The sequence below is a fragment of the Rhipicephalus microplus genome, unplaced genomic scaffold (genome assembly GCF_043290135.1).
Source record: "Rhipicephalus microplus isolate Deutch F79 unplaced genomic scaffold, USDA_Rmic scaffold_14, whole genome shotgun sequence".
NCBI classification, from domain to species: domain Eukaryota; kingdom Metazoa; phylum Arthropoda; class Arachnida; order Ixodida; family Ixodidae; genus Rhipicephalus; species Rhipicephalus microplus.
Genome location: NW_027464587.1, coordinates 35415965 through 35442288, shown reverse-complemented (window position 1 = coordinate 35442288; position 26324 = coordinate 35415965). Strand labels below are relative to the sequence as shown.

Genomic DNA, 26324 nt, shown 5'->3' with positions numbered 1-26324 from the left:
CACTTTCTTTGTTTCACAAGGAGAATAATGCCACTTGCCTACTAGGTAGAGCGAGCGCATGCCATGGCTGTCCGCTAGAATGGAAGATGTTATGGGGCAGCGTGCACTCTTGCTAATTGTTGTTGTTACTGAGTCAGCCATCTTGCCAGTTTTCTGTGCGTCTTCGTGCCGGCTCAGTTGTTCTGAGTAAAAGATCTTTCGTAGCATGTGACAGCATCGTGGCACAACCTTATCAGAATAGTCTGAAACATGGAGAAGTTTCCGAAACATTGCGGCATGGTTTACTCCGAGCAATGATAAAAGCTTTTTGTGCGGGAAGCTCAGTTAAATGATATGAGAAAATAAGCGCACATGTCTCTAGTAATCAATGTTAGTGGTTACTTTGCGAGTTCTGAAATGGCTTTGTCGGGGCCCTAAGTTTTCTTGCTGTACTGTGCTCATCAGAATGTTCTGATTGTCTATTCCTGCATGGTTTCAGACTCTGCTTGCGAATGCCTCATGCCGACCCTGAAGAGGAGGATGAGGCCATGATCGACACTGAACAAGATGGCTCCATAAACCAACTGCCACACTCACTTTAAAGGAATGCCACTTTCGCTGTCGCAATCCATCACGCCTTTTGAGTGCTGCCTAGCAGGAAGCACCACCTGAAACCAATGGCTGTGCGGTGGCTTCAAACGTGTCGTCTGAGCTATGGCATTTCTTTTGCACATGACTTGGCACCAGGTGTGCAAATGTCTGAGCAGTTGAGGTGTTTGACATGTGCCTGGTGTGTTGACAAAGCCTGAACGTTGTTCTCTGTACACACACTATAAAATTTCAATAGGAGGGCTTGCGAACGCTCAAATGGTGTTGTAGGCTTTGGTACTATGTGATGTTATTGTTACTGAAGCCCCAGATACCGTTTTTGTTGAAATGTAACGCGACATTTTTTTCCCCGATTTTTGCAGCTTAAGGTCCACCTTCGCGTTTTTTTCAAAATGCCAAAATAGCCATTTTGTTTTCTTCGATGCAATGAAATGGCACTCGTCGCGTTGAAATAGTGGTAGCAATATGATTGAGTAAATACGACGGTCGAAGTTATTTCCTCTACAGTGTGCTCATGATCATATTGTGGTTTCAGCATGTAGTACTCCAGAAATTACACTAATTATATAATAGTGTTTTATAAATTAATTGAATACATTCTTGTATTTATGCTTCTATATTTATGTTAAAGTTTTCAAATAATAATTCTCAATTGTGACATCATCACCCTGAATACTCTTAGTGCAGGGCAGAGGCCTGTTCTATTTTTTAAGCTTTGTTGTAGTGTGGCAAAGGACATGGACGCCAGAAAGAACATACGACGGCACGCAGTGGTAACTTGCTACAAACGCTTATTTTTGTCATGCTCAAATCAACCAATGGCTGTGACAAGTGATTTTCGAGCTTGTAGTGTCATTTGCCGAGGGAAGAAAGCAATTTCTAGCTTTGAGAATTTATTGCGAATTACAGGCCGCGTGCTGGCTATAATATTTGCCTCGCATATCCACGGTAGCCTCGACTACCGATCGGCAGCGTTTTCTGACCATGTTCAATAAGTGTTGCAGAGCCCCTTTAAATTTAAGGGGGGCTTTGCGGCAAAGCGAATTTTCTTTGGATAAATGTTTTCACTGCTTAGCACTTCCACATTGCAGTGAAACCACCTTTACAGGCGGTGACATGTGGAATAATAAATACTTATTCGTTGATTGCGAATACTTCGAAAATATACGATAATTTTAATTCGAATTGAAGCAAATTCGAATACTCAACTGTTTCTTCGATTATTCAAAGCAATTAAATATTCGCACAAGCCTACTTCCAGCAGTCTCATCTTCTTGGCAGCTGGACGCCGGCATGACCACAGCGCACTCATGGAAAGCTTTGTGTTTGGCGACACTACAGTTTCACTTACTATTCAAAAGCAATTCTTGATGCAGACCGTGTATAAGTGCGTCACAGTTCTGTGTGCCGACGTGGTTGAGAGCTGCACACGCTAGGCATCGATAGTTTCACCCAGTGGCTTGTCGTTTTTGGAGCTCCCTCAAACCGAAACTTATACTGGTCGATAATGAGGAGCCTGTAATTAATTATCTGCCACGTGCTGCAGTAAACAATGTGCCGTGTTATAACTAATAGGCCTTCAGCAACACATTGCAGCAAAAAAACACAAGGTCAAAGTTTTTGTGTCGGTACCCAGCTCTTTGCGATTATGAGCCACTTTGTGCACAACTATAGGCCTTTTTGTGGTACAAAAATACGGCATAACTACAGGCCTCTTGTCTTCTTCTGTGTAGTTCCATCTCTGGTGCTTGCCCTTCAGCTTCTCAAGCAAAACCTCAGAGACAAACGTCACTACCACACATGGGTAACGCATATTCTGCAGCTTCTTTAAATGCACGTTCAAACTTGTTCAAATTGTGATGGGGCGATTTCATATAGAGCCATACCACACATATTGTAACAATGGCGCATTTCGCAATCTTAGAGTGTGTAGTCTCGTAAGGCAAAAGACCTTTACGCACACATAGCGAGTACATCCAGCAGGCATGACCATCTGGTAAGGACAGTTGCTTGTGCAGTTTACTGTCCCATATGAGCCCTTGTGATCTCATGTGTCCTTCTGAGCTGAGCTCTTGCCATTGTCAGTTAAACTATCGGCTACTGTGGCAGGGCCTTCATGGTTAGTTTATCACTACAAGAAAATTGTCAATGTATCTAAAAATCAAGAGCACGTCACTGTCTAAAGCACTTTTTTAGAGCGCAGTCATTAAAGGATAAAAAATATATCACAAAGGACATGCAGCACACTCAACTGAATACACACACCCTTTTTTCTCAATATGTAGCTTATTTTCAAATGAGATGAAATTTGCCCTTAAGTGAAACTCCAGAAGGGAGAAGAATTTTTCTGAGGACATCCCAGCAGCATTTTGAAAATCTCATTTGCCGTTTTCTTCTATGCGCATCATCACACTACGAACTATCTCATCGTATGGTATTGAATAAAATATAAATCTTTGACATTCACAGATAAAATCCTGAAAGGTTGAGCATTGGGCTATTTGGTGGAGCATTATTTCACAGCATATACGAGGACAAACAAAGAGGTATTTGTGTATCTTCTCTTTGAACAAAAAAAAGATACACAGATACCTCTTTGTTCATCCTCATTGTACATGCCATTGAAGACTACTGAAAGGTTGTCTCTTAAAAAGGAAACAACTTTTGAAGAATTGAGTTGTGTCGAAAAGATCCTCCCTAGTTAGCAGATTCAACTGTTTCTGCAAAAAACGGCTTACTAAGGTCTGTCAAGTACTGATGTTTTCACTCAGTGTTTTACAGAAGGGTACATTTGGTTTGTGGAAAAAATTTCAAGAGCAAGCACCTAACATTGCTTAACTCGTTTTACAATGTTCTATTTTTTTTCTTTGCCCTATGAAAGCACTATGAACAACATTAATGTTGCTCTTTTGAGCAATCTATTTTGTATCACGGGAGACACTATGAATATAGGGCATGACCTTATAATTTTTTCAGACACTGCAAAAGGTGTCATACACATTCCTGGAATACTTTCCCAATGCTTTTCTTTGCACTTTTTTTGTGTCACACAAAATGTCGCTTGGGTACCCAGCCATGTTTTGGGTACTCTAATGAGTACTCGCAGGTATCCATATCGATATTCTGTACCCCTGAGTACTCAGTGGTACCCAGCTGATGTGCAAGACTTGTTCAGAGCTGTAGCACATCGTGTGTTGGCACAATTTTCTGAGTGCATCGCTGAGGCGTGCATTCGCAATACTTGAATAGCTTAGTGTGCATGAAATCAAAGGATAAAAGCTGCTTATTTGCCCGGGGTTTGTATAAGCGGCAAGTTTTGTAATTGGTGTGTGAAGTGTCAATGTCCAGAAAACAGATTCTCACATAACGTGCTACAGAAGTGGTTTCTAGGGTTTGAAAAATAGGTGCAAACCAAATTCAGTGAAGCAGTTATGTTGAATAGGTTCAAGATGACAGTGCTGATTATAGAAGCACGTAACTAGCTGTGCTTGGTGATGCGTCTGTCAGTATGCCATCATTCTCTGAAAAAGAGTTGCAATATTTATGTACAATAGCTTCATTCAAAAATATTCTTGTTTCACGAGCTCACTGCTGTGAAAATCCGTTAGACACAAGCGGAGTGACAGGAACTGCACCCTTCAAGTCTCTCCTTTCCTAGGCAGAGGGGGATTACAAGGGGGCAAGATGATGATGTCAGTGCACCTTGATTACTTCCTTTGTTTGAAAGCGCAGCTTATTCTGAATGTGATCGGAAGTGTGCGCACAGGCGCGTGGCAGCATGTCACAGTACCCATGGTCACAATGCGGGAATCCGGCAGTGGCTGCGGACTCGTGTATATGGCATAGTGATTTGGGCATCATCTGTAGACAGAAAAGGGTGCGATTTGTGGCCCACTTCAATAATTGTCAACTCCAAGTTGTTTGCCTGGAATTAATGGGTGAAGCCGTGACTAGCAATCGGCAGCGTTTTCTAACCATGTTGAAAAGCTTTGTGGGGCCCCTTTAAAAATGGACCTTGACTAACCCGCCTAGTCTCGCACCTTCTTGGTTTGGATAGCTTTGCTGGCCTTTTGTGCTTGAACCTATTTATTCTCATGTGGCATCGAACGAGCTAATTGTGTCGGTTTTTAGAGGTAATTTCTGAAAATATGATTACAGAGTGGGACATACTTTAGAAGCAACATATGTTGCACACAGTGTGTTTGCGTGCCATCTATAGCTGTGTAATATCAGCTCCCAATTTAAATGCGTATGCAAATCTGTGGTATTACTCGCTAAAACCATGATATGAGGCACTCGATGGTAGGGAACAAAGGCTTCCTATCTGCCCAAGTTGGCAGTCTAAACGAAATATTGCATTTTACATCTACCAGGTCAAATGTTAGAGTGTTTGGGCAAGGTTTATACCACCATTATGCTGCACCCTTGGAACAAAGTGCAGTCATTCATTGAAGCTTCTAGGGTATCTGAAACAAAAATGTGGCTTCGAAGAGAAGAAAAAATGATGAAGCATTATTTTTCCATTTTTTTAAACACCTCTGCAAAAAAACTTAACGAAAAAAGTGATAGTATAAGAGGTAATTTTTCTTTATACCCAATATTTATGATAACTAACAGACAATGATGCCAAGAAAAGTATGGGGGTGTTAGTGGTAATAATTTTAGTGTGAATGTGATGAAAAAAAAGCAGTAATTTATCTTTTGGTCCACTATTAACACATTAAAATTACAATCACCCCTAACATTCATATGTTTTCCTTGGCATAACTGTCTGTTAGTTCTTATTAATAGTGCACTTAACTACACAAATGTTCTGAGCTGCAATTATGTTTGGCTCATTCCCTCTTGTCTCTCTTTGTTTGAATAGTTAAGAAGTACACGAACATATAGTGGTATTATAGTTGTAATACCAACATGCACATCCACAGCATGGCATGTTTTCAAAGCACGCTCTACTTCTCGTGCCACAAAACACCATTTATTAAAACTTATTTAGTTGGCAAAACATTTTTTTTTGCATTTTCCCGTTTGGATGCCTTACCAATACAGTAGAATCTTGATGATATGATTACACTTTATACAAATTTCATGATGATACGAATTTGAAGGTTTTTGGACGGTCTATGTTACATAAAATAGGCCATCGTTCGGTCCTATACGAACAGTTTCCCCAGCTGCCGGGGATGATACAAATGTGCAAATGACCATTTCACATGAGTAGCGTGATGCGGAATGGCCACCGGCCCACCGGGACTGTTGGCGGTATTTTTACACCCCGCTTTTCTTCACCTCTTGCATAGCGAAGAAGTGTTGTATTCTTTCCTTGCCATTTTCAGGTGGTGTTGGGCATGCCAATTTAGCTGCTCCAACTGCTGTGTTCGTACGGTCTTCGAGAGTTTTTGGACTGCCTAAGCTTGCCACATATCGGAAGACCGAAGCGTTTGTTGTGTCTAGGAAGTTGAAGGCTTTTTCTTTCAAGAAGAAAATCGAAATTCTGAGGAAGGTCGACGAAGACCCCAAGAAAAAGTGCACCGACTTGGCCTTCAACTCTGCACTGTTGTTGGGCAGCGAGAAGTAATCTTGAAAAATGCCCAGCACTTCGGCGTGAACGTGAAGCCAGCGAAGACGGGTACACACGTAAAGCTGGAAGACGTTCTGTTTACGTGGTTTCGAGAAGTGACAGCAGCCGGCGTCAACATGGACGTAAAGCTGGAAGACGTTCTACTTACGTGGTTTCGGGAAGTGACAGCAGCCGGCGTCAACATGAGCGGCAAGGGGCTACGTGAAAAGGCGTACAATGTAGCGCTTTTTCTTGGCATCGACAACTCTCAAGCTTCCGGCGAATGGCTGCACCGTTTCAAAGAATGGCATGGATTAGTTTACAGAGTTGTCAGCAGGGAAGCAAAGAAAGTGGACAAGTCGCAGATGAACGGCTCGCTCAACACGCTGCTGGCTCTGATTTCGGACTACGCACCATGTGACATATTCAACGGTGACAAGGTGGGACTATTTTTCAACCTTCAGCTGGAGAGTAGCCTGTGTGTAAAGGGGTAGGCTTGCTAGGGTGGTCAAAAAAGTAAGGAGCGTGTCACCGTGCTTTTTTGCGTAAATGCCGACGGCTCCAAAAAAATGTAGCTTACTGGTATAGGCAAATCAAAGCAGCCAAAGTGCTTTTGATTGGCAGGACGTTTACTTTGCTTGTACAAAGGAAACAAAACAGCATGGATGACATCAGACTTTTTCCGCAAGTTTCTGACTACGTTGAACCAGAAAGTGGTAGCAAAAAACAGAAATCTTTTGCTTTTTGTCAACCAGTGTTCAGCCCATCCAAAAAACTTGGAAGTTTAAAAATGCCGCCATAGGGTTCCTGCCCGCAAACACGACGACCCGTCTACAGCCGCTGGACGTAAGAATAATTCAAAATGTCAAACATCATTTCAAAAGATTGCTTCCAGCGAAAATTGAGCGCAAGGATGAAATTTTGAATATTGCTGGACGCGCTACATTTTGTTGCTATATCTGTCCTAGGATAATGTGACGAAGAACACGATCACGAACTGTTTTCGCAAGTCTGGATTTTTTTTCAGGACAAGATGCGGCTCTGGCAAAAGATAATGAAGAGCCTGACGCTGATTTGCACATCGAGGGTTAGGAGAACTTCGAAACTGAAGCTTCCACGCGAGACTTGTCACCGCGGACAATAACGTCGCGACTTGTGGGCTGTGATCTGTTAAAGAACTGGGTCACGAGGTTAAGGAGAGAGAGTCCAACAGTGACAGTAAAGGCGCCAAGGTGTGTGACCTGCCGTCGACGTCGGGAAAACCACCACGTCCTCGATGTCCTGCGCTGCACCGTAAGCGCTGTCAACGTGAGTGAATAAACCGCAGCACGGTTTTATGCCTTTCAAGCAGTGTTCTTAAAAGACGGCAAAAGCATGAAAGTGCAAAAAAACATTATGGACTTTTCCAGCAAAAAGTAGTTGATCGCAATAAGGTTATCGTTCATCTTCATAATCACCCGTATTTTGTTTTGGTTCATACGAATTCGGGATGACGCGAATATTTTGCGTGTTCCCTTCAAATTCGTATCATCGAGATTCTATTGTACTTCTGAAATCGCTTCTTCGTTTTTAGGCTAGGCTGCCACCTTGGCTTGCTTTTAATGTTCGGGGTCAAGTGCTGGAGCCAAACTAATTTTTAAATGGGGTTACCTTGTTTGGCTCTGAATAAATAAGCAATAATGTTCAACTGGCTGTAGAATGATAGACCAATGATGTGTGGCCTCAATTGTGCCCCGCCAGTCAAGAAGTTCAGGCTCGACTTCATCCAATGTCAAAGCCGGCATGGAAACAATAAAAGGAGTGTGCCATACAATGCTACTCCGAGCTACAGTCAATAAAAAAAATCTAATAATGCGAGTTGTTTGGCTAGTTGGTGCATTGTATCAAGAAACTATATCTAGGCAGAGAATGAATATACGTAGGTAATGGAAAATACAGGAAAGTGGTTATTAAAATGCCATTAAAGGGGCTGCGCAACACTTTTTGAACATGGTCAGAAAACGCTGCCAATCAGTAGTAGAGGATTCGAGAATACGCGAGCCAAATGTTATAGCGCAGCACTAGGCCTGGAATTCACATTAAATTATCAAAGTCAGCTAAAAAATTGCTTTTTTTTTTCCTCAACAAATGATGGAAGATGATGGAAAATCACTCATAGAATGCCCATCTATTAGCCTTTGGCTGATTTGAACATGGCGTGCTTGGTCATTCCAGAGATCGCCGCTGAAGGCCGTCACTTCTCCACGCTTGCGTGCACGATTCCACTGAAAAAGCCACGTATTCAAAAACAAACAAACAAAAAAGTGTTCCTAGGTTCTGAGGCGTGTGTGACGTATTTTGTTTGCCCATCCCCCTCCCTATTTAGCTTCCAGCACTTTCGTAGGGACGAGAGTAGAGAGAATGCGATTGCAGCATGTGACGAATCTTTATAACTCTGCTCGTACTGGATGGATTCTTAAACTTTTTGTGGCATCGAATTTGTGAGGCAATAAGCTTTTTCAGTGAACTAATTTCATGGTTACTCAAAAAAGTGTTTCAGGGTCCCTTTAAAGGAAAGCAACATGTAATGCAAAAAGTGATCCTAATGAAAGTTTTTGTTGGGCTAGTTGGTTCATGCTTACTGGAAACACAAATACGCGTATCATCAAGGAAGAAAAATAAGGACGAAACAGAAAGGCCGTTACTTGCAACTAACTTTCTTCTCAGAATATCAGCGACATGTCACTGTAGCAATCGTGCGCACGCACGTGATCTCGCATGCTCATCAGAAAATGCACAATAAGATTGGGAAAAAAGATATGATAACAAAAAAGTGACTAAACGAAAAACGATTCCAAGAAATTAAATTTACCACAACGAAGAGCAACAGATGTATTACTAACATAATCATCTCTCTTCTTTTTAATGCTTTCTTGATTTCATTTGCCACGGCATCGTTACTCTTTCCAAAAAACGGATACACTTGCAGGAACCACAATGCACAAGCAAATTTCCCAAATGATTATTTTTCATAAAGTTTATGAACAATAATTTTGTCGTTTATGCACCGGCCAGTTTAGCCAATATAAACCCTACCACAACTAAGCGGAATCTCGTACACCACGCCAACTGAGCAGGCGACATACGGCCTTGCTTGGCTCTTCCACACGGGGAGCCTCAATGTAGTAGAAACTCAGGGGCACAGGCTTGCCATCTTGCAGGACGTGAAGAACACCAAAGGTACCTTGTGCCCGTTAGCCATATTCTTCAGGTTGTGAGCAACCTTGTGCATGTATGGCATTATCAAAAACCATGGGCCTTTTTTTCCATCGGCTGCCTGTTCATTCTCAATTCCTTTCTGTTTTGTCCAATCGCCCTTTCTTTTCTGCCCTTAAAATTTTCTTCCTTGATGGTGCACATCTTTTTGTTTTCAGAAAAATGTCATCGTCTCAGGATCATATCCAGTACTTTGTTTAGTAATAATAATAATAATAATCCACAAGCATGACATAACTGTGAGGGACAACAAAATGGAGGGTTCTATGCATGTAGTGTTCTTGCATCCCACAAGCCTCAATCATTTTGCCTCCACTGAAATGCAACTCCCGTGGCAGGGATCGAATCCTACGGGTCAGCAGCTGACCAGCTGAACCACTGATCCACTATGGTAGACAAACATTTGTTTTTTTAATTTTTATTGTGTGTGCTTAGTAAAAGCTTGCTGAACTAAAGAGTTCTCTCCTGAAACATTTCAGCTTTTAGCTTGCATCTGTGGGGTGTGCATGGGCTTCTGCTTTGCAAAACTTGCACTACTTGGCAAGCCTTTCTGTTCATCTGTTTTTGAGTGAGCACCACCAAGGGTTTCTTTGCATCTGATGTCTCAACGTTGTGCTGTAATGCACACACTTTAGGATTGTGCTTTATTGTTAGCTACTCATTTGAGAAATACTGCAGTGGTTTGTTTATTGACTCCCTGCTTTGGTGCTGGCACCATGCTGGAGAATAGGAAGTCACAGTATCACAGTATTACTAAAAACTTGAGTGTTTTATTTATGATGTACCTCATAGATGCCTGATTTTGTTATGCATTGTTGATTGCTTTGTAATATTCCTTCCGAGTTTTCCCAGTGATCTTTTTTTTTTGCTTATTTTGGGGCACCTGTATTTATTTTAAAAATACTTTCTGTTATTTCCTCAACTACCATAGATGCTTATTGATGGCTCTAAGTGAATTACGTACTGCAGCTCCTACGAAGCTGGCTTGTCTGGGATTCAGCCTCAGCTACAGACATGACTTTAGATGCGTGACAAGGAATAATTTGCATGCTGGCCCACACACTAATATGTTAATATTTTTCAAACAGGCTACATTGATAGTCTTCTTGCATGATTACGAAAACGGGGTCTTGATGCATTATATAGATGAACATAGACTACAAAAGCAAATTTAGAAATGTTTATCAGGCTTGCTGAACAGTAATTTTGCCAGGCCAGTGATTTGAAAAGAAAATCTGACCATGTGGAGTCAGTGCATGCCTGTAATCTTGAAAGAAACAAAAGTGTTATCACCTATCTGACGTTATTCAATGTACGCAGGGGTTCACTGTTAAATGGAACATGAGAGTGTGTGAAAGCCACTGCCAGCCAGCAGCTGCAACAAGGAGTCTTATACCCCTGTCACATGGGCACCTGCGAAGACTGTTTAACTCCCTTGTCCTTACTACAACGAAGATGCGATCCGTGTCACACGGCCATCCTTACGCAAACGAAGGTAAACGGAGCATTTCGCAAAGGACGTTCAACGATCTCCCTTCGCAGTGAAACGAAGTACTCTCGTCCCCAGCAGTCTAGAGGTCAGAGAAAAATTTGGAGCACGAAGTGGCTGCAGTGACAGAATAATACATTTTGGCAGTATTAAACTTGTTTTTTGTAGTACTCAACCACTGCGCGTGTTTGTTTACATATATTTACGCCCGTCAGAGTCCTCTTACTCTCAACACCTATGCTTTACACACCGTGCCTCGCGAGTCGGGACTAACCACCCTATCGGGACGGCCGGCGCCAGCCGATCAACGTCATTACCAGCGCAATATCGTACCACTTCCTCGCGTCGTCCGCTGTGTCACTCATGGCTGAAGAACACAAAATGTGCGCTCACGAGGCAAGGAAGCATAAGAACTTTCGTACCGAGCATGTATACCGGCAAGAAAACAACTAAAATCACAATGTGGCCAGCGTCACTAGCAGCATTGCTACATTTAGCAAATGTGTTTTTATTTGAAATCATTTTTAATGGTTTGTTAGTCGCATACTTACTTAATAGTGCTTTTTTGTAAAAACCACACAACAAGGATTCACAAAAAAAATCAATAGAGATGAAATTAGAATGCTTTTCTGAAAATCAAGCGCCAGCTGAGCCCCCTCGCGGCAACTGTTGCAACCTTGCCATTGCCGTGTGACACTGCCACAACTCCTTCTCCGTCGAACCCCCTAGGGGAGATTTACGTTGACGGTGTTCAACGGAGTTTGGTGGTGGCCGTGTGACAGGAGTATTACACTTTTGTCATACCGTCTGCTTCCACACTGTCAATTGTTGCGAAGCGAAACTTTCGTTCAATGAAAGAACATCATTGACAGCACGCTTAGTGCATTCATGAAACTCGTGCCCATCGGCTGGCAATGATGGTGATAAAAACTTTATTTTGGTCCAGAGAAGGCGTATGGGAGACTTTGTGCCACCCAGCTGGTCGCACGTAAAGGCCGTCAAGCAGGGCTTGGCGGCCTGTTTGACGGTCAGTGTGTGGTCATTGAGTTCAGGCTTGCACAGGAGCACTGCTCACCTCTCCTCGTCAGTGGCTTCACATTCCCCCAACACATGGTTAAATGTTGCTAATAGTCCACAAGCAGGGCAGTTCTCACTGGAATACTGTTCAGGGTATATGCCATGAAGAACTGCAGGGTTGGGATATACACGTGCTTACCAATACCCTACGCAAGGAAGGGGGTGTGGGAAGGGGAATACCTGTCTTGACAGATACAAGTGTTTAGTTATCTCGTTCAACATGAGCAAGGACTCACTGTGAGGCAGGGGGACTGTGGAGGTGGTGTGGTCAGTGAGTCCTCATGTGCATCCTTTTTAGGGTTAAAGTGAGAGAATGGGGAGTGATACTTTTGACGCTTTAGAGAATGCGAAGGGGTGACCATCCTGGTTTCGTAAGCTTTGATAGTTGCCTTGGAGTTGTTATAGACACTGTGAGACTATTTAGTACAGCCAGCGCTATTATTGCAACCTGTTCGGCTATCATAGGCAGTGACGTGCTTATCGTAGCGGAGCAATATTAGTAGACGATGGAGACAGTGACTTTCTCTTGTACAACATACGCCGCACAATCCACAAAGCTTGCCTCAATGTGCTTACTTTGGACATGATCGAGCAGAGCTCTACTCTTTGCCCAACGTCAACTAACATTGTGTGCGGGATGTGTATTGCAGGTAACGGGATGTGTATTGCGGGTAACAGGTGCAATGGGTAGTTGAGACCTGATGTCTCTGGGAATCAACACGGCGTGAGCACTCTTGCACCTCAATTATCTCTTCAAGTTCAAGCTTGAATAGGTTTTGGGTGCGGGCACTTATAGGCAAGCTGAGGGCGCTTGAGGACCTCACAGATGAGGAAATTGAGCTTGCTTCTCTCTGCAACATGCTAATTATTCATCCCCGCCGGGTATGAAAGGTGGCAGAAGAGAAAAGCATGTATGATGCAGATGAGATTGTCTTCCTTGATTCCCCGGTGTCTCTTGGCGATCCTCCGGTTGTGGCAATCTAAGTGCTGTTTTGTTGGCATAGACCAGATATACATCTCCAATATTCGCAGTGACTTCACTTTGGGCACCGGAGACCCATTACGAGTCAAAAGCCATATATCGCTTTTAGACTCGGCTTTCCAGTCATGGTGGCTACTACTGCTTCTGAGTCTTTTCTTGTAGAGCAGTAGTTCAGATTCAATGGAGAACCCCTGAGCCCATTGGGACGAAGAAAATGCTCAATCATATCGATGGTGTTCTGCATAGCTTCCTCAACTTGGCCATTGCTCTCGACAGTACATCAGATGTGTGTCATCTGCTTAGATAATATGGCTGATTCTTTAAATCTTGGCGAGCCCAATCATTACGATGTTAAGTAGTATAGGAGAAATAACTGAGCCCTGAGACGTCCAACGTCAATTGAGGGTGACCTCTTGGGAGAGGTACCCTTCGATCTTGAACTTAGCAGTTCTCTGGCCAAGAAAGGGTCTCACAAAGTCGTAGGCCTTCTTCTGCAAGATCGGCAATAAACTGCAGAATTATTGTCATGGTGTAATTAAAAAATGGCTCTGGTATCTCCTGTACTCTGGTCAATGAACTAGTTAGCTTCATGGAGTCCTCATTTGAGGTGCCAGCTCTGACGCCAACCACATTGGGGATGTAATTGTCATTGGTCCTGAGGTGCACCTTGAGGTGGTTCATCCTCTACAGCCTTACCCGAACAAGAAGTTCAAAAAATCTATTTCTTGTGTTTTACCAGATTTTAGGATGACTGCCCCCGACTTCCCCAAGCTCCGATATTCCATTTAACAGTGCACCCTTGTGTACATGAGCTAACCTTTTGGAGACTTTTCATGTTATCACGTCAGTAAAATATTAAGCTTACTTTGCTGTTGTCAGTGTTGTTCCTGACATTTTACTCTACTGACGTTTTGCTCAACAGGTCAGGCACTGCTGTTTATGGCTACAGAGCACTGCCAATCAGTGCCATCATTGGTGCAGAGGCTGTTTTTAGGCCTAGCATCACATTCAACTCTAGCGCGGCTACTTGGTGGAAACTCGCGATACGAGTTCTGAAACCAGGGTGGCAAAACCAATCTTTCCGGCTCTACGTTAAGCATGGCACACTCAAATCTCATTATGACAAAGTTGTGCCTTACACGAAAGTAAGTTTTTTATATTCGAAAATTCGTTATAAAGATTTATTTCTAACACTATATAGTACGAATTACAAAACTATTTTTCATCTATTTCGGCATGACAGGTAGGTAAGTAATCAACTTTATTGATTCACGATGGAATCATTTGAGGGGGGGGGTGTGGTCGGGAAAGTGGAATCAGGATGACGACGAGCCCTCGGGCCGCTCTAGGTGGCCGGACACTGCTGTGCTTCGGCGACCCCCCTGGCCCAGCTCTGTCCGGAGCTGTAAACGTGGTTGCGAGCTGCGCAGAGCAGCATCCCATCGCTCCTGGTGTTCTGACCCTTGCCACGGAGGCTTGGGTTTGTTTGGACAATTCAGAAATATGTGCTGGAAGTCGGCTCTGGTGCTAGGACATAAGTTGCAACGAGGTGAGGTTTTGCCATGTGTAAAAAGGGAGAGAAGAAAAGGAGTCGTCACTGTGGCCGTTTGAAGTCTGCGCCACAAAGCCTGGTCACTTCTGGGGAGATATTTATGTGGCGGGGGATACGTTAGGCGGCAATTTCAATAAAATAGCGTGATATCATGATAGCTGAGGAGTCGATCCCTGGCACCTCGAAGCGAAGGCAGGTCGCTGTGAGCCCTAATGGCGAGTGCTCGGGCTTGGGTGTGAGCGGCGGTGTTGCCTAGGTGTCCACAGTGCGCAGGGACCCAGAGGAGGGTGATGAAGCGATCAGGCGGAAGAGATGATTCAAGAATTTTAGCAGCCGGGGAATGAATCGGAAAGTGGCGAAATTACGAATTGCAGTTTTTGAATCGGAAAAAATATACTCGGCGGAGGAGTGAACAATGGCTAAAGCAATTGCCGCCTCCTCTGCTTCCAGGGAATCTGTCGAATTTGGAAGGGACGCTCTAGCAACCAGTTTTTGAAATCCATCTACGACGGCTACCGCGGAAGCTCGATTATCTACATATTCGGCTGCGTCTACATAGACTGCGGGAGAGTTAGGAGGGAAGCACTTCTGAAGGGACTTGGCTCGAGCTTCCCGTCGCGCCCGATTATTTTCTGGGTGAGTATTTTTGGGGAGTGGCGGGATTAATAGGTTGCTGCTAACAGTGACGGGAACTGCGTGCGTGGCCGTAGTGTGACCAAGAACGTTGATTCCAAGTCGGCGCAGGAGAAGCTGTCCTGTTTCTGTGAGTGATAGTCTGATATTGGCTGAAAAGATCCACCTCTGCAAGCTCTCCCAGAGTGTTGTGCACCCCAAGTTGAAGTAGTTTATCCGTGGCTGTTGATTTAGGGAGATGGAGTGCATTAGGGAGATGGAGTGCAGTTTTATAGGCATTACGAATGAGTCTGTTAAGTTGCTCGATCTCCGTAAGTAAGAAATAAAGGTAGGGGATAGAATAGGTAATTCTACATAGGCAAAAGGCCTGTATGAGGCGGCGTGTGTCTGCTTCCCTCATGCTGCCATGACGATTGGATATGCGCTTAATAAGGGAAGCTGTATTTTGAACTGAGGTGCGGATTAACTTTACGGTGTCAGCATTCAAACCATTGTCGGAAATATTAAGGCCTAAAATATTGATTTTATTGACCCTGCGAATAGGGGTGTCATCAAGCGTGACTTGAATGTGACATGTATCTTGCTTTTTAAAGTCAATTACTAGGAGTTCCGATTTAGCCGCCGAGCTGGTGAGCCCAATATTGTTGGCGTGTTTAACAACAATGTCAGCGGCCAACTGAAGCTTCGATTCGATATTGCCATGGTTGCCAGTATTGACCCAGATGGTGATGTCATCCGCGTACAAGGAGTGATTCATGGAAGAAAGTTTGGCAAGTTCCCGCGCTAGCGGTATGAGAGTAACGTTAAAAAGGAACGGGGACGAAACCAATCCCTGGGGCGTTCCCTTGCTACCTAGCGTGAAGGGATCAATTTTGAAAGTGCCCAACTGTAGGCATACGGACCTATTGCTGAGAAAGGCAGAGACATACCTGTGTGTGCAAGAGCCTACGTTTAGTTCACTAAGAGATTGTAAAATCGAGGAGTGAGAAACATTATCAAAAGCCTTAGTCAGGTCCAATGCAAGGATGGCTCTGGTGATGTGTGAAAAAGTAGGATTTAGCACGTCCTCCTTAAGCTGCAGCTTGACATCCTGAGTGGAGAGTCCCGCTCGAAAGCCGTACATGGTGGAGGAAAACAGTTTTTCTTGTTCCATGTAGCGATTAAGACGATTGAGAATTACATGCTCCATCAGTTTTCCTGTACATGAGGTAAGAGAGATCGATCTCAAATTATTAGGGTCTAACGGCTTATTATGTTTGGGTATGAAAGTCACCTTAGCTGTGTTCCATTCCTGGGGTAGCGTGCCCTGCTCCCATTGTTCATTCATGTAATCGGTAAGAGCTGCCACTGACTTGGAGTCTAAATTTCGGAGTGTTTTGTTAGTAATTCTATCTAGTCCTGGAGCAGATGTGGTGCGAAGTTCGCTTAGGGCAGCCCAAACTTCCGCCTCTGCAATTGGTGCACCCAAGTCTGCATTGGGAGCTCCATTGTAGGTAGGTAACGATTCTCGCCTTGGGCCAGGGAAGTACATAGCTTTAAGAGCAGTTTCAACGTCTTGCCCTTGTTTTTCTACTTCAAACAAGAGTTTCGTAATTCGCTTATTACTTTCACATTGTGAGGAGCATGGATCTAACATATGGCGAAGCAGGGACCAAGAGCTCTTCATTTGTAGAGTACCGTCGAGTTGGTTACATATCTGGTTCCATTGCTGCGATGAAAGTTTGGCCGCGTGTTCACTTACAAGCTGGAGTGTTTGTGACATTTTGCGTTTTAGTTTACGATTATATTTTTGCTTGAGCCATCGTTTCTCCAAGCTCTGATAGGCCTCCCATAGGTGGAGTAGCCTGCTGTCTACTGGATCACGAATATGTGCTGCTGGGGCTACTTTTTCGCTAAGAGCTACATCCTGTTTAAGCTGAGACGCCCAGTCTTTGTAGTCTTGAATTTCTTTTTTCGAGTTTCGGTCTCGGATTTCGCGAAATTTGTCCCAGTCAACAATAGGTTTTAAAAGAAACTGTGGACGAAAATTGGCATGGGACAGTGTAATTGTTAGGATGTAATGATCACTGCTCAGGTTGATCCCACTGTGTGTCCAGTTAGCTTGTCACACATTTTTAGTGAAAGTAAGGTCAGGGGTGGTATCTCTGCTCACACTGTTGCCAATTCGTGTTGGTAGCATGCAGTCAGTGACTAGAGTGCACCTGTTTCGCTGAATGTATTGAAGAAGGCTGGTGCCCTTCCGAGTGTTTCTCCTGTAACCCCAATCTACGTGCGGGGCATTAAAGTCACCCGTTACAACTATGGCAGCAGAGTTTGCTATTTGGATGGCCCTATCGATTGCTTCAAAAACAGCAGTGAGGCCATCTCTAGGATGAGAATAAATATTCAAAATAAAATATGTGCCTTGTCCTGTACGACATGGGAGAAGTTCAAGAAGAAGGCCTGATAGCCGAGGAGTTTGCAAGCTTTTTAAAGGCTCCTGTACGGAGATGACATCAGGGGCCTGTGTAGACCGCTGTATATAAAGTGAGAGGTTGTCTCTCTTGTTTCTTAATCCACGGCAATTCCATTGCCATATGCAGAGTGAAGAGGGTGAAGATGAGGCAAGGGTGCAAGAGGAAGTTATGGCTGCAAAGGCGCTGGAGAGGATTGAGATTGTGGGAGAGATTCGAGCCGAGCAACTAACACGTCTAGAATACTCTCTATCTTATTGAAGCGTTCAGCAATTTGCGTAAAGCCTAAATTAACCTTTTGTTAGAGTTCCCGGTGTTCTTTCCGAATTCTTTGACTGGTGCTTTTGAAGTCATTCTCGGGTTGCTCTGTCCTTTTTTTTTTTTGCTGGCTGTGGAGAGAAATCTATAATATCGGTCCCTGACTCGTCTGCCATATCAGGCTCTATTACAGAGGGGGAGATGGATAGGGGTGGAGAAGACGCGGGTGGGGCAGCTGTAAGTGTACTTAAACTTTCCAGCACCAGAGCCAACTGTTGCTTTAACTCTTGATTCTCTCGCATTAGACGTTCTATAGTCTCCTGAGTTTTAGAATTTTCTTTAGTGTCAGAGAGCATACAACAGGAGCAGGAGGCTTGCTTTGCCCAGCTCACCTTTTCGGGTTTGGTGCTGAAGTCACGGCTTTGTTATGCACTTCGTCCAGGGCTTTTGCCTTTGCTGCCACGGTTTCGTCCAGGACTCCTGCTTCTGCTGCTACGGTTTCGTCCAGGACTCTTGCTTCTGCTGCTACGATTTCTATTGTTGATGCTTGAAAAAAACTCCTTTTCGAGCTGGAACTCAGGCTGCTCCTGCTGGTGCTCTTGTTGCGGCCTTTGTCGTGGCCGAGAGAGACAGCTGAAGCAACGCTGAAAGCGTTGCTTGCATGCCCTGTCACCCGTCTTCTGAGCGTCCCCTCAGATGACGCACTGCGGGGTGCAGGGATAGTCCTCCGGGTGTTTCTGTCCGCAGCTTGAGCAAGTGAGGCGATTTGGCAAAGGACATACATCTCGTCGGTGGCCGATTTGCCTGCAGTTTAGGCATGCTTCCACCTTCGGTCAAAAGTTGAAAACGGCGTAGAGGATGCCAAACATTTTGACTGACGAAGAAAGCTCCTCAGCCATGAAGTGAATGAGCACTGAGCGTGAGGTACACCTCATGTCCCTTGCTTGGACTATTGGTAGAAGGGGATTTGCCCGACGTAATTCTTGAAGCAAGTCCTGAGGTGATTCACCATTCCAAGCGCGGTAGATCATCCCTGTCCGTGCCCCGTCCGGGGGAGCTATGTACGCGTGAAATCCCAGTTTTTTACCACGTAGCGTGAGTTCTCGTATTTTTGCATAGTTGGCAACTTGGTCGGCGCAAGAAGTGGACACGGTGAAAATATTCTTGGCCAGATTGGTGCACACAAGATCTTCGTCGACAACCACAGAGTGCAGTCCGCTGTTGGCGACTACAGCCGCTCGTAACTCTCCATCATTGTATTTGGCCAGATCTACGCCCGCACTCGGACGAAAGACAATCTTGAAGTCATCGACTGGTAACCGTGGCAGTCGTTTTAAGCGAGGACGCGCCACAGCTGTGTTGTCGAGCTTTGAAGAAACACTGGCCGGTGATTCCGTTTTGGGTGTTGGTGTTTCGGCAGCTGACGCCGCTTTACTTTACTGCGTTCCTTCAGTTTCTTTTGACTGTTGTCGAGGTGAGCGTTGTCAGGCATTCAGGACTACACTCCATTCTTCTGGGTTGAATTCTGTGGCAGGTAAATCCGTGCCACTCACCTTGTATGCCATTGCGTTGCCGAATGAACTTGTGCACGCGCATCGAAGCGCGAGCTCGACGCCGGTGCCGGTGGCGTTAGGGCTGACGAGGCGGCGTTCCCCCGCTCAGCAAGAGTTGAAGTTTGCAAAGCTCCTCAAGAACAAAGAGGTTTGAGGCACTCACCAGCAGCGTCAGCAACTTACTGAAGTTCAAGAGAGACCACTGTTGGCACTAAAAATGCAGTCTTGGTTCAACAAAAACTTCGTAGAATACGGAGCCCATGTGAGGCACACCAGCCTTGCCTGGCCCCCTAGCGGACTCCGGCATGAAAAGTATTTCATTGTATCAAGGTGTCAGTGTAGATTGTTTATGAGTTTTTTTATGATAATAATTAAGCATTTGATGAAAAATTTTCCTGTGAGGGATCATACTTGTGCAATAAACATACACTCATCAAAGTAAAAATAGAAACGAACAAGTATTGGCGTTACAGTCCAAGTACAGGTTTCTTGATCGGCGTGCGGCTGTTTGTGGGTCGAGTGGTGCAGCGTGAGGGTGTATGTCTCAGGTAGATTGCCCTTTGTCATATTCATCATGCGGTCAGTCAACTGAATAAAACATTATTCCAAAAGCAGACGGGCAGATAAGGTAAATGTTTTTCCGTTGCGATGATAGCTGCTGCATCCCAGTCAATACTGCAGCCAGTTTGATTGTGATGTTCTGCCAAGGTGATCCCAGTTGTGTGGCCCTCGGTGACGTCGTGTTCGTGTTGTTTGAAACACCGCTTGAAATTCCTGCTCTCACCTGTATATGACACATCCTAATCCCTGCACAGGTTACTCCCGGGAAGTTGTGCACTCCAGAGGATTCTTTGCGTGAACATGCTCTTAGTAGGCATGTGGGCTATTTGAACAACATAGCCTTTGAAAATTCTTGCAAGAGCCTCGCTGGTTCCTGCTGCATACGAAATTGCTGCATACTTTGCCATTTCTTTTTAATCCGCTGTTTCCCAGCAGTGCTTGGCTGCATTGCACTCCTGGGACCTGAGCAGTTGTTAAGAGTAACTATTCAGTGAAAGGTCCTTTTTCACTATCTACAGTTCCTCTGTGGGTTTCGTATGGCTGGAGCAGACATGGTCGAATGCCTTGGAATAGGATGCTGCAACAAGAGATTGCTTTTGTCTAATAGGATGCGCCGAGTTGAAGTTGAGATGCTTTTTCGTGTGTGTTGGCTTTCTGTACGAGCTTTTTCTTAAGTCGCTAAAGGTTCTGTTTACAAGGACATAAAGAAAGGGCATTTGTCCATCGATTTCCTCTTCTACCATAAACTGTATGCTTGTTTTGAAAGAGTTCAGGTACTTGAGAAACTTTGCGGCACGTTGGCGACGGATGATACAGAAGCAATTGTCCATGCATCTTAGAAAAAAACCTTAATCACATCGAAAATGAGGGCAGAGCTGTACATTCTAGATCCTCCAGTACAATGTTGGCACAAACGACAGATACGGATGCTCCCATTGTTGTGCGGAACACCCGCTTGAAGTATTGCCCATTGAACATGTAGTATGTGCTGTCAAGGGAAAATTTCAGAAGGTGGCAGACGTCCTCGACTTTAAATGGCATATGTTGAGGTAATGAAGAGTTCAATTGAGAAGTCTCTTGCAAGGGTGACCTGAGATATACAACCACACACTGTGGCACCGGACCCATAAATAGCCGCATGCCCATGCTAACATCTTCATTGTGATCAAGAAACCTGTACAAGGGCCTGAATTGTCAATGCTTATTTGTTTTTATTGTAACCTTGGTGAGTGTGTGTTCATTGCAAAATACCTCCTACTCTGAGTTTTCTATGTGAGTGAGATGGGCCTTGCAGAGCGCCTCTGACAGCATGCACATATCCTCCAGAATTTCACTCACATGGTGAACCATTTAGAGACATGACCATCTTAGAGGATTAAAGACATCTAGTGAAATGTCTTTTGTTAAATCCTGGCATATGCAAAATACAAAAGTTAGCTTGAACAAGTCAACCCCCTCCATCGCATACTGAAAGCCTTTATGGTGCCTTTCTAGAGGAAGGCTAAAGGAAAGGCCTTTTAAGGAAAACTGCTGACTTCAAGCGAGTCTGTGTCTTAAGATAGGTATTTGTTTGGTGTCATTCTGGGCTGTTTTCCTTCAAGTTAACCAGACAGGTCTGTCATTTTTGCTGACTTTCTTTACTGCAGTAACTGAAACCCATTTGTAAGTGTTCGTTTTTCATCATTCTGCACCTCTGCCGACTGGCACAGTAGGTTATAAATTTGGCCAGTAGTTCATGCTTATTAAGCCTCCTTGTTCCAAAACTCCTTTCATTTCAAACATTCAAGCCAGGGGAGCACAATAAAAGTTATCAATAAAGTATCATGCACCAATAATTCTAGTGTCGCGTGCTGCTTTACCGAAACACAATTAAAAGAATAATGTATTAAAGGGACCCTGCAACTCTTTTTGAGCATGGTCAGAAAACACTGCCGATCGGTAGTAGAGGCTCCCAACAACACACAAGCCAAATATTATAGCGCAGCATGCGGCCTGGAATTCACAATAAAATATCAAAGTCAGCTAAAAATAGCTTTGTCTCCTCTCGACAAATCACAAAAAATAAGCCCAGTAAGCCCATCTATCAACCATCTGCTATTTGAACATGGCATGCTCGGTAGTTACAGAGGTCGCCGCGAGAGGCTGTCACTTGTCCATGCGTGCGCGTGCAATTGCACTGAAAGAGCTGCGTATTCGAAGGGGAAAAAAAAAAGAAATAAGGTTACAAAGCGCGAGTCACATTTTTTGTTTGTCCCTCCTATCTCTCTCTGCTCAGCTTCCAGTGCTTTTGTCGAGAAGAGAGAATATGATTGTAGCATGTAACAAATCTTTGTAACTCCGCTCATAATGAACGGATTCTTAAAATTTTCGCACCGTTCAATTTGTGAGGTAATACGCTTTTTCAGTGAATCGATTCCATGGTTACTCAAAAATGTGTTTCAGGGCCCGTTTAAGAGGAAAACGCACTGACTTATCTTTCTTTGAAGAACATAGCAATAACTATTGCAATCTATGATCACTGAAGGTTAGACGTAGATGTGGTCGAGAGGATGTATGAAGTCGCCAGTAGGGCAGAGATATCTCTTATGATAGATGGGGAGCAGTAGAGTCTTCTCTGAGAAAAAGTCTGTAACGTTTCTGCAAGTGGACTTGTCTTCTTCAAGGCTGGAATAGTTTCAGCCTTAAAGAAGACCACTTGTCAAAAAGTCAGCTTGAGCATGCAACCCCTGTTCACAAATTTTTCATTGCAAGCTTCCATCTTCCCCTTTCTGCCCTTTTGCACCGTATTCATTTTTTTCGTCAACTCTGGTTGGCATGATAAGGTTCGAAAATATGCAATAATAGAATGGTACATGGTCATTGGGCGTCACTTAGGCTAATACTGTTGGAGCTGTATTTGTATTGCAAGGTTTTTGTTATTTGTATATTGATGCTCATGAAGTCACCTTAATGAGTATTTGATGTTGTGCTGGTGAAAGAAAAAAAAAACAAATCAGCTGATCTAAACTGCTTTGACTTGTTGAGTTATAGAAGTGCCAGAGGGTTTTTTCTTTCGTACTGTGTTTGACCATGTATTCTTTTTTTTTTTGCCAGGCTTGCGAAATCAGGCCCACTTTCAGTAGATGTGAATAAGTGGTGCTATTATGTGTGATATTGATGAGTGACTCAGCCAGCTTTAAACCCATCTTTTAAGATGGGCTTATTTCTGGTAGTAATTATCTAGTCCTTTCTTTTCTTGTGCTCGCTTTTTTTTTTCTGAAAACAAACTTTATTATCCATTATGATAACCTCCTTCTTCAAGTATTTATTTAGCATTTGGTGCTAGCTCCAGGGGAGCCATTGCTGTAGTGCACACCTGTTTAAATGGGAAACAAAATGTTGGAGCAGGACCATGTGTACTCAAGTTATGGCCTGTATTTTTGGTTGTTGAAGAATCTGGCTTTGTAATAAACAACCTGCATAGGAGTTTTTTTTGCATTACTTCAGCTGTTTTCTGCATTAAGTAAACTTTTTCTCCACAAACCACTGACAACAGTAGTTATATAATATTCTCTGGAGTTTCTGGCTATGATGCAATACCAGGTTTTTTGCGCCCAAGAAGACTAGCCAAGGAACTCAATCGAGTCATGAGTCCACACACACGCACGCGCAAGCATGAAGATTATCATCATCATCATCAGCCTGACTACGCCCACTGCAGGGCAAAGGCCTCTCCCATGAGCCGCCAATCAATCCAGTCTTGTGCTTTCCGTTGTCATGTTATACCCGCAAACTTTTTAATCTCATCTGCCCACCTAACTTTCTGTCTCCCCTTCGTGTGTTTGTTTTCTCTGGGAATCCAGTCAGTTACCTTTAATGACCACCGGTTATCCTGCCTATGTGCTACGTGTCTGTCCATGTCGATTTCTTTTTCTTGATTTTAACTATGATATCCTTAACCTCAGTTTGCTCCCTAACCACTCTACTCTCTTCTCGTCTTTTAAAGTTACACTCATCATTTTTCTTTTCCATCGCTCACTGCGTCGTCCTCAATTTAAGCTGAACCCTCTTTGTAAGCCACCAGGTTTCTCCTCCATAGGTAAGTACTGGCAAAATGCAGCTGTTATATACCTTCCTTTTGTGGGTTAGTGGCAGATTATCACTCATGATTTGAGAATGCTTGCCGAATGTGATCCATCCATTCTTATTCTTCCTAATTCTTCTAGTTATTTTACTCTCATGGTTCGGCTCCGCGATTGCTACCTCTGCAAGACATGCCATGCTTAATAAAAAGACAAATTCTTGCACAGTTTCTTTTTTTAGAACTTTGACAGTGTCACTCCCAACATGCTCGCTGTATCAGTAACTGTTTCAACTCTACTATAGCTGTACCTACTGCAGCTTTGCAACAGTCTTTATTCACAGCAATCTATACACAATATGAAAAAGAATGGCTGCTAAATATGCACTACTACAAGCCCATTTGTTACCTAGGTAAATGTGATTCTCTATGCAAAGTTTGACATATAGAGTGAAGTACAGTTTGTGAACCCCATGACATGCACTATCCAAGAATTTTGAAGCCTGCACATTCTCTAAACTGAGTAATTCATAAAGCAAGAAACAACAATCTGTTGGCATCATAGGTAAAGTGTCGTGGCAATGGCTATGTCAATAACGTCAACCTGGGCAGGCGTGGGCTCAGTAGAGAAATCTTCGTCTGGCTTCACGAAATGTTCGTCACGTAGCAAAATACTTGTCATGCAATTATTCTGAATGAACGCCAAGTTTCCTTCTACTGAAGGAAACTTAGTATCAGCAAGATGCCTCGACCCCGTCTTTGCGAATCTCCTGTGCCAGAACGACAAGACGCAACACTTCAATCTCTAGAACCGCTGATATATCTCTACAGAGTTTGATGCCGTTTCGTAATTTGTTATATAGAGGGTTCTTTTGTTATTTGTCAGTTTTATCAATTATTCAAATACTCGGATGACGATGATCAATGATGAAACACTGTGCACGATTCAGATTATTGTTCTGAATATCTCGTACAACATGCTGAAAGAAGGTAGATTGGTCTGTATAGTTAGTGAATGAAAGGTGAAATAGATCACGTCGTGCGTTGATGAAGTAATTTCGTATATGCTAATGATGTGAAGTAATTGGGAGAAGAAAAATAGTGTGAGGATGGTCGATACGTCACTCGCATGACGATAAACGTGATCTTTAGGGAACTATACTTTGTAAGAAACCAACTAAAAGCACCAAAACAGTGAAGGAGCAAGTGCTGAACTAACAACTAAATACCTAATAAAGAATGCCCCCACACGCATGAATCTTCAGTGCATGTGTAAATGGTCTATGTGAGCCTAGTACATTGCATATTTACTTGTAAAAAGCCAAGAATTAAGTATGTAAAGCTGTCGTGCAAATAGTGCATTTCCACAAAACGCCAAAATATCAACGCCACGTGCGCCGGTTGACTAATAACTGGGGGTTCGCGTCAGATATGTCACGTTGCCTTTTTTATTATTTCGAAAAATTTTGCCACTTTCATGTTAAATGTTATTTCCAAATTCCTGTTTTAATGACATCCTGATTTGAAATCAGCGGTGCCGCTACAGTCTTTGTAGCACAGACGTACGTGAGAGTACGAAATTCCCTTGTCATGCGGCTGCGTCTACAAAATTCAAAAAAGCCAATCAGATTCAATGACTGACTGTGTGAACACCGCATTATACGCCCTACAGGTACTGGTGGAAATTCACCCCTGCACTGCAATGGCCCTGCGTCCCTGATTTCAAATCAATAATAGTCATTGGCAAAGGAATAAAAAATAAGCTTCAATGTAAAGTATTTAAGGGGAGACGCTCCTCGAAAAAGTTTTTTTATTTCTAGTAATAGAGACTTGAAAAGTTTGTTATTAGTATAGTTTTTCATGCAGATTTCTAATATGCAATCATTTTTTGTGTAGCTGCTATAATTATTGAGTTATGCCATAAACAATAGCAAAAAGTTACATATTTTGCGGGCACTCTTTTATGTACTAAACTTTCAGTAAAAGCACTGTGTCTGATCTTATTTGACTCTTGGTAGATTGAAAAGTGCAAATATCTATATAGATATGTCACAAAAATATTGGAACCAAGAAAAAAAAAATTGTATTGGATGACCTATTATTTTCAATCTCCCTTGAAACAATAAGCTAATATTTTCACAACTAATGCTGGTAGGCATTGCAATTTAGAGTAGATATTTGCATTCTGCATGTGTTGAAGAATATGTGTGCCAAGTTTCGTTACTATACAATGAATATAAGTTCCTAAAAGGCTGCCCGGAAAACGTGAAACTGTCAAAAAAAATGAAAATGAGAAAAACAAG

At 43.4% G+C, this 26324-nt stretch overlaps 1 protein-coding gene across 3 annotated transcripts in view; it reads left to right on the top strand.

The window, feature by feature from the left end:
- LOC119181521 (proton-coupled folate transporter-like) overlaps nt 1–23426 on the top strand; it is a 194724-nt gene extending 171298 nt beyond the window's left edge. For 2 of the 3 annotated variants that reach the window (XM_075882974.1, XM_075882973.1), the window contains exon 8: nt 479–23426. In XM_075882974.1, the coding sequence (XP_075739089.1) occupies nt 479–581 (103 nt within the window). In that variant the 3' untranslated portion in view covers nt 582–23426. The remainder of the gene's footprint in view (nt 1–478) is intronic. The other variant, XR_012888676.1, reaches the window with a different exon arrangement.
- Nucleotides 23427–26324: the final 2898 nt, after the last annotated feature.